At 53.5% G+C, this 11,995-nt stretch overlaps 2 protein-coding genes across 2 annotated transcripts; one reads left to right on the forward strand and one right to left on the reverse strand.

The window, feature by feature from the left end:
- Positions 1 to 230: 230 nt before the first annotated feature.
- cyp17a2 (cytochrome P450, family 17, subfamily A, polypeptide 2) lies at positions 231 to 3,377 on the reverse strand (the record flags this gene model as incomplete). Its single annotated transcript, NM_001267655.1, is given in 12 exon segments — positions 231 to 496; positions 573 to 676; positions 742 to 763; positions 765 to 785; positions 788 to 911; positions 1,148 to 1,342; positions 1,410 to 1,496; positions 1,569 to 1,798; positions 2,706 to 2,844; positions 2,920 to 2,990; positions 2,993 to 3,039; positions 3,130 to 3,377. Coding segments are annotated over 12 exon segments (1,554 nt in total), but the record flags the coding sequence as incomplete, so codon positions are not given.
- Positions 3,378 to 6,549: 3,172 nt separating this feature from the next.
- On the forward strand, positions 6,550 to 8,847 carry LOC120821667 (uncharacterized). Its single transcript, XM_040180515.2, has 2 exons — positions 6,550 to 7,061; positions 7,200 to 8,847. Exons 1-2 carry the CDS (start codon positions 6,935 to 6,937, stop codon positions 8,288 to 8,290), a joined length of 1,218 nt encoding a protein of 405 aa, XP_040036449.2. The 5' UTR covers positions 6,550 to 6,934; the 3' UTR covers positions 8,291 to 8,847.
- The last annotated feature ends 3,148 nt before the right edge of the window (positions 8,848 to 11,995 follow it).

Here is an 11,995-nt window from a genome sequence, read left to right on the forward strand (position 1 = left end):
GAAGAAACGCTGACACTTCCTAGTTTAAGCATCAGCTCTCTATACTTTTATTATTTTAGTTACAGTGAAAAGTTTGGGATTCTCAGAATTTGTATGTTTAAAAATAAGATTTAAAAAAACAGTTTCTGTTCTTGTCATTTTTTGTAATTTTATTTCTTTTAGTTTGTAAAAGAGGATTTTAAGGTGTTGTTTTTAAAAAACAACAAAAGGCCACATGGCCCCTCCCAGTTTCACTTGGCCCCGCCCTCCCAACCCGCCCTCGGAGTGACCACGACGCTATACGGCAACGGCTGCAGGACCACGCCCAGGCGCCCCTGCAGGTTGGGGGGAGGAGCCCCGCGCGGCAGCGTGACGCTCATGCGCTGCAGCAGAGAGGCCAGGAAGAGGAAGAGCTCCGTCCTCGCCAACGATTCGCCGACGCAGACCCGAGGGCCCGCCCCGAACGGCAGGAAGTAGGCGGGACAGGACCTTTGGCCCTGGTCGTCAAGGAAACGATCTGGAAAAAAGCCGGGAAAGCCGGTGAGGCAGCGCGTCATTTCACAGTGCGGTGAGGCGGTTCGGGTGAGTTCTACCTGGGTGGAACAGGTCCGGTCGGGCCCAGAGTCGGGGGTCGTGGTGGATCGCCCACATGTTCACCAGAACACGAGTCCCCCGGTGGACAGGGTGACCGCCGATGCTACGAGAGAGAGAGAGAGTTCACCAAATACTCAACATGTTCTCGCACTTGGGGGCCTCCTGTACCTGCTGTCCGTCATGGCGCTGTGGGGGATCAGAACCGGGCTCACGGGGCGGATCCTCATGCCCTCGTTGATGACACAGTCCAGGTAGGGCAGCCGGCCGCGGTCCGCCATGGACACCGCCCGCTCGCCACCCACCTGCTCGTCCAGCTCCTCCTGAACGCGCTGCTGCACCTGCAGGGGGCGGGGCATAGGTAGTACTATGTACTATAAGTACTCATACCACACTCTACGAATACTACAGTAAAAGTAGAAATATCAGATCAGTTTTAATCATAAGTTCTAGTGGTAGTAACAATAGTAGTAGTATAGTTGTTGTAGTAATTATCAGCAACTCAGGATAGTACAGTAGTAGGTAGCATTAGTAATAGTAGTACTAGGAATAGTAGTAGTACTAGTAGTACTCCTACCTCCGGGTGGTGCAGAAGGTACACCAGGATCCACAGCAGCGTTGTGGATGTCGTCTCCACGCCGGCGCCGAAGGCCTCGGCCGCCGTCATGAGGACGTGGTCATCTGTGATGCTCTCGTCCTCGCAGCCGGAGGGCGTCTTGCCCTTGAGCAAGGCATCCAGGAGGTCACGGGGGTCGCCCTCGCTCAGCGAGGCCTGGATTCAGATTGCAGGACTTGGTCACCGGTAAAGTTCACAAGTGTATGCACAGATGTAGAGCTACCTTGTGCTCCTCTAGTTTCCGTGACAACAGCCGGTCTCTGACGAGGATGCAGTCCTTCAGTCTCCTGAGACACCTGTTGGGAAACACCTGGGGGACGAGGGCAGACTGAACCTCTGTCCTAATGAGGACAGACATGAGACATCCACAGTGAGGACATACCTTCATCCAGGGGAAGATGTCCACGAGGCCTCCGGCGGCAATCGTCTGCACGATGCCGTCGTTGTACCGCATGACTTCCTGCAGCTCGGCGTCGCCGTGGCGATACGTGGCATTGAAAACCAGCGTGCACACGACGTTGGTAACGGCCCGGGTCACTGCGGCCGACGGGTCGAAGGGTTGGCGCCCGCCAGACAACAGCTCCGCACACAGGCTGTCCACCGAGGACATGACTGGAGAGACACGGAACATAAAAAACACAACTTTAACGAGTCCTTTCCGACAATAACGAGTCCTTTCAGACGATAACGAGTCCTTTCCAACAATAACGAGTCCTTTGAGACAATAACGAGTCGTTTGAGACAATAAGGAGTCCTTTCAGACAATAACGAGTCCTTTGAGACAATAACGTGTCCTTTCAGACGATAACGAGTCCGTTGAGACAATAACGAGTCCTTTCCAACAATAACGAGTCCTTTGAGACAATAACGAGTCGTTTGAGACAATAAGGAGTCCTTTCTGACAATAACGAGTCCTTTCTGACAATAACGAGTCCTTTCAGACGATAACGAGTCCGTTGAGGCAATAACGAGTCCTTTCTGACAATAACGAGTCCTTTGAGACAATAACGAGTCCTTTGAGACGATAACAAGTCCTTTCTGACAATAAGGAGTCCTTTCTGACAATAACGAGTCCTTGAGACAATAACGAGTCCTTTGAGACAATAACGAGTCCTTGAGACAATAACGAGTCCTTTGAGACAATAACGAGTCCTTGAGATGATAACGAGTCCGTTGAGACAATAACGAGTCCGTTGAGGCAATGACGAGTCCTTGAAACGATAACGAGTCCGTTGAGGCAATAACGAGTCCTTTCCGACAATAACGAGTCCTTTCAGACGATAACGAGTCATTTGAGACAATAACGAGTCCTTTGAGACAATAACGAGTCCTTTGAGACAATAACGGGTGTTTTCAACATAATATTGTGTATTATTGTGAACATTCCTTATATGTGAAAGTATAAATGTGAAATACTGTATATTTCGTGGTCCTCAAGAGGAGGTCCAATAAATAAACATCTGCTGTTCTCACTGAGAGCTTCAACCTGTGACGTGATGCCGTTAACGGGGTTCGGTACCGATGTCCTGCAGCCGGCCGGTTCTTTCTCCAAACAGGGTGAAGGAGTTGTGGACGAGGCGACGGTGCAGCTTCCACAGGGGGGTGTAGTCTGAGAAGGCGATGTCTTTACCCCCTCGGGTCAGCAGGTCCGTGGTGACCTGCAGAGGACCAGACCAGATGTTTGTAGTGTCGCGTGTTAGTGCGCTACGCCGCTCTCTCTCCTCGTGTCCCACCATGCTGGGACGTCCCGCGAAGTCTCTCCCTTTCTGCTGCAGGACCTCTTTGGCGTGTTGGTGGTCGTTGACCACCACGGTGAAGTGGGGGCCGAGGTGGAGCGCGAACAGGGGGCCGTACCTGCAACACATCTCAGGGACATTCGCCTGGTTCCAAGGACGAACATCAATGAGTCCTCACAAACAGGGTCCTGGAGGACGTGGTCTCACCTGTGAGCCAGCTGGGTGAAGAGGAGGTGGGGGGGCAGCCCCCCCCCCAACCAGGGGAGGCTTCCTAGGACGGGCAGCCTCGGCAGGCAGGTGATGGAGGACGCAGGTCTGATTCCCCGAGCCACGAGGAAAAGGAAGACAACGACGGCGATGGAGGAGACGAGGAGGAGGAAGCAGGGAGAGAGGGAGGAATGGAAGGGGAGGGAGAGGGAGAAGGGGGAGACAAAGGGAGCTAGAGAGGAGACAAGATGAGTCCACATGCCTGCGAGGAAACGGAGGAGAAGGAGGAGGAAGGCTGAGGACTGCTGGTTTTGAGCTTTATCTCACAAGGAGAGACCTTGGAGAGGTCAGAGGTCACGGGTGTGTGTGTGTGTGTGCGTGTGTGTGTGTGTGTGTGTGCGTGTGCGCGTGTGTGTGTGTGTGTGTGTGCGTGTGTGTGTGTGTGTGTTTATCCTGGCCAACCAACCTTGATGTTATCAGGCTGCATGTCAGAAGAGAGAGAGACAACGTCAACATGTGCACACTTTACAGAGGGTCCAAACATGAGGCTCGTGTCCCTCTGAAGGGTCACCTGGTCAATACTAAGGGTCCGGAGACGATGCATGAGAGGAGGAGAAGGACAAGGACCAGGGAGAGGAGGAGGTGGACGAGGGGGAGGAGGAGAAGGACAAGGACCAGGGAGAGGAGGAGGTGGACGAGGGGGAGGAGGAGAAGGACAAGGACCAGGGAGAGGAGGAGGTGGACGAGGGGGAGGAGGAGAAGGACAAGGACCAGGGAGAGGAGGAGGTGGACGAGGGGGAGGAGGAGAAGGACAAGTACCAGGGAGAGGAGGAGGTGGACGAGGGGGAGGAGGAGAAGGACAAGGACCAGGGAGAGGAGGAGGTGGACGAGGGGGAGGAGGAGAAGGACAAGTACCAGGGAGAGGAGGAGGTGGACGAGGGGGAGGAGGAGAAGGACAAGGACCAGGGAGAGGAGGAGGTGGACGAGGGGGAGGAGGAGAAGGACAAGGACCAGGGAGAGGAGGAGGTGGACGAGGGGGAGGAGGAGAAGGACAAGGACCAGGGAGAGGAGGAGGTGGACGAGGGGGAGGAGGAGAAGGACAAGTACCAGGGAGAGGAGGAGGTGGACGAGGGGGAGGAGGAGAAGGACAAGGACCAGGGAGAGGAGGAGGTGGACGAGGGGGAGGAGGAGAAGGACAAGGACCAGGGAGAGGAGGAGGTGGACGAGGAGAAGGACAAGGACCAGGGAGAGGAGGAGGTGGACGAGGGGGAGGAGGAGAAGGACAAGGACCAGGGAGAGGAGGAGGTGGACGAGGGGGAGGAGGAGAAGGACAAGGACCAGGGAGAGGAGGAGGTGGACGAGGGGGAGGAGGAGAAGGACAAGGACCAGGGAGAGGAGGAGGTGGACGAGGGGGAGGAGGAGAAGGACAAGGACCAGGGAGAGGAGGAGGTGGACGAGGGGGAGGAGGAGAAGGACAAGGACCAGGGTGAGGAGGAGGTGGACGAGGGGGAGGAGGAGAAGAAGGAGAACTGCATTTTATCACCAGGAGTTCACAGTGAACGTGAACTGTGTTCCAGTACAAAGTACTTTGAATAAAGGTTTTGTGGCGGCTGTACTTCAGTGTAATACTTAAATGTAAATGTATCACTGAATGTTGTTTTGCTCGTCGATGGAGAGATGATCTAAAGCCCTCTCTGCTGCATTGTGGGTAACGTAGTGCAGGACGAAGAACAGATGACGGCTGTGAACTTTAACTTCACCAACGGAGCAGAGAGACAATCAGAGGCTGAAGGCCACGCAGTGTGTGTCTGTCCATGTGTGTGTGTCTGTCCGTGTGTGTGTCTGTCCATGTGTGTGTCCATGTGTGTGTGTGTGTGTGCATGTGTGTGTGTCTGTCCGTGTGTCTGTCCATGTGTGTGTGTGTGTGTCCATGTGTGTGTGTGTGTCTGTGTGTCCATGTGTGTGTGTCTGTCCATGTGTGTGTGTGTGTCTGTCCGTGTGTGTGTCTGTCCATGTGTGTGTGTGTCCATGCGTGTGTGTGTGTGTGCATGTGTGTGTGTCTGTCCGTGTGTCTGTCCATGTGTGTGTGTGTGTGTCCATGTGTGTGTGTGTGTGTGTGTCTGTGTGTCCATGTGTGTGTGTCTGTCCATGTGTGTGTGTGTGTCTGTCCGTGTGTGTGTCTGTCCATGTGTGTGTGTGTCCATGCGTGTGTGTGTGTGTGCATGTGTGTGTGTCTGTCCGTGTGTGTGTCCATGTGTGTGTGTGTGTGTCCATGTGTGTGTGTGTCTGTGTGTCCATGTGTGTGTGTCTGTCCATGTGTGTGTGTGTGTCTGTCCGTGTGTGTATCTGTCCATGTGTGTGTGTGTGTCCATGTGTGTGTGTGTGTGTCCATGTGTGTGTGTGTGTCTGTGTCACGGCGCCGTGGCAACAGTCGCTCCTCCATCATCTCCTGTTCATGTGGTTTCTTCTGTCCTCTTCTTCTTCCCCCCTTTCTTCGTCTTCGTCCATCAGCTTCTGCTCAAAGGAGCTACTCAAAGAAAGTGACTGTTATCATTCCGACCCACAATCCTTTGCAGGTAACAAGGTCAAAAGTCCAGATGAAAAGTACAGTGTGTGTATCTGTGTGCGTCTATCTTCTCACATCTTTACATAACGTGTGCGTGAATCTTTTTCCGTCTCCATGGCGACAGCATCCCAGCAGCAGGGAGGGGGGGGGGCGATGAGCACGTGCAGGAATGTCACATGCGTGTTGATGATGCGTGACGGGACAGACGGTCAGTGAGACAGACAGGCAGCACCCGTCTGTCCTTCTAACACGGTGACTTTTGTGAGTCAAATATGAATCATCAGCTGATATTATTGATTCATTTGATCCGTTTGTGACGGCTTGTCTTTTATTTCTCTTTCACTGTGGAAATAATGTGCTATTTTATGTCATTTAAAGGGCCAGTACATGTTCATACACATGTCTTTATTTCTTCTGAAGACCAAATACTCACGTTAGAAAGCTTGTGTTTTAGACTGTGTTGTATTTTAAACACAAAGTGCACACGTGGTCGTGTTGGAGGTGGAACACGTCCAACCGTCCCACCGTGAGCAGGACGTGCAGGGACGCGCTGGTGGTCCTCTGCAGGCGAGATGTTGAGGTGGAAGCAGCCTAGCAGCTGGCTCTGAAGCTCTGTCGATCGTCAGCTGTCGCCTGCTGTGTTCTGACGCTGTGATTGACAGGTCCGTTCACGTCTCGTCTCCGTCCCTCCTCCTTAGTCCAAATATGGTCACTTCCTGTTGACTGGTTGCAAAGAAAACAAAATGGCGACGGCCAAAACGACAAACTGGGGGCTTCACAATCGGCAAACCAGTGAAGTCACCACGCAGCGCTGACCCGCTGCCTCTGGCGCCGTGGTAACGTTATGGTACGGTAACAACAACAACAACAACAACATCTCCTCTGCAGCTCCCGAGCCGCCGGTTGCATAATCCCTCCGTGCTGCAGTGGCGGGAAACCCCTCTCACCCCCCCCCCGTCCCTCCCGTCCTTTTATGGTGAGGGGGACACCTGCCGTCACGGCCGGATGCCAGCCCATGTTTGGGCAGCGGCGAGAGGGGAATCCTTCCCGCCGCGCGCCGACCAATAGGCGGCAGGCCGGAGTTACCATGGAGACGGAGGGTATAAAGGCTCGCTGCGAGGAGAGGGAACCATCGTCTCCACTAGCGGACTACCCAGCACACACCGGGACACCACGGCGCCACAGCGGGAGTCCCCTCTCCTCCATCAGCCTCTTTGGTCCCCCGTGTCTCTGCACGCCATGCTTCTGGAGCGGGAGGACAGCTTCATGTCGGAGTTTGAGGACGCGTGCAGCGCCTGGGTGGACAGCGTGGGCTCGAGTCCCAGCGACGGAGCCGAGTCCGACGGGGACTCACCGTTCTGCCAAGGTGGGTCATCAGTGTGGTCCTCCGTAATGTTCTGCTTATTAGAGCAGCGACAGGTGTTACTGATGTTTACAGCTGTTTGATGACACATTATGCAATGAGACTCACCCCCCTCCCCCCCCCTCCCCCCTCTCCCCTCAGTCTTCTCTCCGGGAACCGACGCCTCAGACTCGGATTTCTTCTCCGACTTCAGCGACTGCTCGTCGGACGCGCTCTCTCCATCCCTCAGCTTCTGCTCCGAGGCGGCGGCGCTGCCGCACGCGGCGGCAAACGCGGCGCCGCCGCACGCGGCGGAGGGGCTGAGCAGCACCGCGGACGCGATCCTCAACATGATCACGGAGATCGTGGGGATCTGCACCGAGATGGAGTTCGAGTCCTCCCCGGGGATCTGTGCCCCGTCAGGGGCGACCCCCTCCGCTCCGCTCGGCCCCCCCGCAGTGGTCAAGAGCGAGTTCGCGAGCTCCAGCTGCGGCAGCGGGTGTGCGCATTCCCCGGTGACCGGGAGCGAGGCCCCGTACCCGGACTCTCTGCTGCCGCTGTCGGCCCTGGAGCAACAGGTGGACGTGCCCGCTTTCCTCGACTCGCTGCTGAGCTCCGAGGCCGGCCAGGGCGAGCCGAAGCCCGGCGCGGAGGTGAAGCAGGAGCCGCCGGGGCTGGAGGACTGGCTGAAGAGCCTGGCCCCGGTTACCGGGGGAGATTCCGTCAGCTACGTCATCAAGACGGAGCTCGTGCAGAGCGGGGGCGACCTCCACTTCTCCCCCTCCACTCTCCCCTCCACCCTGGATGCTCAACTTCTCTCCTCCCTCCTGCAGGGCGCGTTCCCGATGGTCAACATCGGCGGCGTGCACGCAGCGGGAGCCCCCAAGCCGCCGCGCGGGGGCAGGAGAGCTCCCGCCAAGAGCGGGCTGAAAGTGAAACCGTTCCCGTGCTCCGTGCCCGGGTGCGAGCGCCGCTTCTCGCGCTCCGACGAGCTCAACAGGCACGTGCGCATCCACACGGGACAAAAGCCCTTCCGGTGCGCCATCTGCGCGCGCAGCTTCAGCCGCAGCGATCACCTGACCACGCACACGCGCACGCACACGGGGGAGAAACCTTTCTCCTGCGACGTTTGCGGGAAGCGCTTCGCGCGCAGCGACGAGAGGAAAAGGCACGGGCGCGTGCACGTCAAGCAGCAGCTGCGCGCGCAGATGATGGCCGCCTACTCGCTGGCCCTGAACGCACCGGGCGTGTGAGCGGCTCCTCTGTTCTGATTGGCTGCAGTCTAAACTTCCGGATTGAAACCTGCGAGCGCTGGTGCGTCAGAGGCGTTTCCATGTGACGTCACTCTGAGGATGGGCAGGCGTTTAGAAGGTGTGACGGCCCATCTCACGGTGCATGCCGGGACTACGCTCCGCGGGGCGGATGTGGATCTGATCCCGGACCAGCTGGTCGACCCCCGGGCCGTCCCTGTGGGGGGGGGGACCCTGGACTTTCCTGCATGCGGCCGTGCAGAAGCTGAATGTTTGACGTCGGAATGTCGTTGTGGACTCGAACCTCTTTGTATCTAAAGTCTATTTGTTGGTAACACATCTCTATTTTTATAGTCGTCCACCTCTCTGCCTGACCGTTTGTGTACATTTATAGAAGCAACCGCCACATTTCTATGGCGGCGATGACGTCACTCTTGTATGACATGATCGTGAAGTGACCTGTGATGCAGCGGGTCGGTCCGGTGTCGGTACCGATGCCGCGGGTTCATGTTCCCTCGTTTTGCATGGAGGATGCTGCTGTCAATAAAAACAAACAAACAGCCACAACGACTCGGTTTCCTTCATCATCCTCATCATCCTCATAGGCTGACGTTTCATAACAGGCTGCTGTTGCCAGGCAACAGCTGCTCCTCTGGCAGGGCCTGTTGAAGCTTTATTTGCCATGTATACTCATTTAAACATTGACATATATATATATATATATATAGATTCACATAATTAATCATGAGAAAATACTAAACGACACACAGCGTCTCTGGTCATCTACACACGTATGATGCATACGCTGATACATCGATCCTGTTCATTCGTATCAAGCTGGTTCTTTGGGCTTGTTTTCATCTACATACTCTGAAGGAGTTGAGATCTTTATTCTCATTGATGATGATCATCATGAAGCCTCCTGCCAGCAGACACATTTAAATAGATATAATGTGATTGATTAGAGAGACGAGGCCCTAAAATGAGCCGTTACATTTGACCAACATGCGTAACGTTACCTTGTGTGACACTTTGTGGGGCTTGTGGCCTCCAGGGGGCGCTGTCAGTCTTTAACATCATTATAGGATTCATTTAATGTCATTTTGTATCACATAATATCACAGATTAGCCTCATGTGTCTTTACAGTGTGTACACATGTGACGTCCTCTGTGCAGAAACCTTCACATCGACAGGAGAAACTCCCCGAACAATGAAACGTGTTTGATGGGGAGAATAAAGGGAAGACACCTGCTACCTGTCTGTCTGTCTGCTACCTGTCTGTCTGCCTGCTACCTGTCTGTCTGCTACCTGTCTGTCTGTCTGCTACCTGTCTGCTACCTGCCTGCCTGTCTGCTGCCTGTCTGCCCGTCTGTTGACCTGTCTGTGTCTCCTCCAGGAGTTCATGCCACCCTGTGGGCCCAGGCTGCAGCCTGCAGCCTGCAGGTCCATCACCAGCCTGCAGGTGGCGCCGGCTCACCCCTGGCAGGTGAACTCGGTCACATGACACTCGGTGAGCGTTTGGTTCCGTCTTCATTGAGTGTTTGAGGCTCTCAGACATTTTGAGCCCTTTATGAACAATTTCCTTAATTACCCACAAGTCATTGCAATGTGACGTTCTAAACGGGATGACCAGTGAACGCACGGAGAGTAAAAACAGGTAAACAAAGAGGAGGCACACGCGTGTTCTCGCCGTCACAATAAAATGTTCACGTTTGAAACATCAAGGACTGAAGATGGAGACAAACAACCCTATTTAGAATGACCTCTGACCTTATGAGGAAAGAGCCAAAGGCTTTAGAGAGTAAAACACATCATATTTTAGACGTTGTCATGGTGACGTGGCAGCAGAGTGACGTCCTCCACAACATTTAAACACTCGACCCGGTGGACCCGTCAGTGAGTCCCTGAGGGGTCAGAGGTCAGGCGGCAGATTGGGCCACTTAAACGCGCCAAACTAGCTTTAGACCCGCCTCTCTCTCAGCCTACAGCCCACTCGCTTTGGAAACCGCTGCTTGCAGACGATTGGTCGATGCTGGCCACACCTCCTCTCCCTGAGTGTGGGCGGGGCCGCGTGTGGGACTCAGGGATTGGCCGCTCTGGGTGACTCGTCTTCGTCTTCAGGTGACACAGTCAATAAATGTTGTTGGTCACACAAAACCAAATGTGTGACATGAGTAAGTGCTTTCTGTGTGTGTCTGTGTGTGTGTGTGTGTGTGCGCACACCTGCCCTCGGCCGCAGGTTTTGGAGCTGAAGCGCGTCACCGACTTCGGCCTGCAGGCGGCGATGGAGCTGAGTGCCGATCACACACACACACACACACACACACACACACACACACACACTCACACACACACACACACACACACACGGGTTGTCGTCGTCAGACAGGTGACGTGTGGATCCCTGCAGGTGCGTGTGCTCACATCTCGCCCATGATGGTGGAGGTCGACGTGTCGGATGACTTTGAGGAGGCGGAGTCTCAGCGTCTGTGACATCACGGCGTGCTGAATGCTGCTCTCTGATTGGCAGCTGGAGCGTCTGCTGACGGCGGCTCTTTGTTCTTCAGGTTCTTCAGGGACGTCCTGCAGGTCAAAGCTGGGGGAAGCACACACGCACACGCTGAGGACTCCCTCAATGCATTGTGGGTAAAATGACAAACCAGAGGCTTTTCTAAACTCTTTTCTAAACCAACTTTATTTTACCTGAAAGTGTCACAAACTCTTTTTATACCAGTTAAGTGTTTTATTCTTTCACAGAATACAAAATAATCAAAAGTTAAAACTTCTAAATAGTTTTAAACATTAATAAAAAGCAGAGTTATTGATCTATTGTTAACCGCATCATCGTCTTTGTTCACAACCAACTTAAGCCTTAAACACCACATTAACTATTATTATTTATATTTTATTCTGCTTCTCTACAAAAAATGTTTCATTTGACCTTTAATGACGTCATTATTTTAGTTTATAAAACGTTTATTGTTCCTTTTATATTTATTTAAACACAGAACAAGCTCCGGTCTATTTCACTAACCAAAGACACCAATCAATCAATCAAGCTGTCAATCAATCAATAGATCAGATGTGTTGGAGTTGTTGATCAGACTAAATCCATAACCTGTCTTTAAGAATCTTTATGAATCTCAAAAGCTGCTAAATGTTTCATTTTAAAATCAATAAATCATTTTCTTCTCACTTTTGTCTCCTGTGTCATCAATAAGTAACTGACTGTTACTACAGACACCTGAACTCACCACAGACTGTCCCACAGTTACTACAGACACCTGAACTAACCACAGACTGTCCCACTGTTACTACAGACACCTGAACACACCACAGACTGTCCCACTGTTACTACAGACACCTGAACACACCACAAACCGTCCCACTGTTACTACAGACACCTGAACTCACCACAGACTGTCCCACTGTTACTACAGACACCTGAACTCACCACAGACGCTCCCACTGTTACTACAGACACCTGAACTCACCACAGACTATCCCACTGTTACTACAGACACCTGAACACACCACAGACTGTCCCACTATTACTACAGACACCTGAACTCACCACAGACTGACACCTGGGAGTCCTAGAATGGTACTTAAATGTGCCCGTGTTCCTGTGTGTATGTGTTGTTCCTGTGTGTGTGTGCGCGTGTGTGTGTGTGTTTTTCCTGTGTGTGTGTGTGTTGTTTCTGTGT

Source organism: Gasterosteus aculeatus, chromosome 7, assembly GCF_964276395.1.
Source record: "Gasterosteus aculeatus chromosome 7, fGasAcu3.hap1.1, whole genome shotgun sequence".
In the NCBI taxonomy this organism is placed as follows: Eukaryota; Metazoa; Chordata; class Actinopteri; order Perciformes; family Gasterosteidae; genus Gasterosteus; species Gasterosteus aculeatus.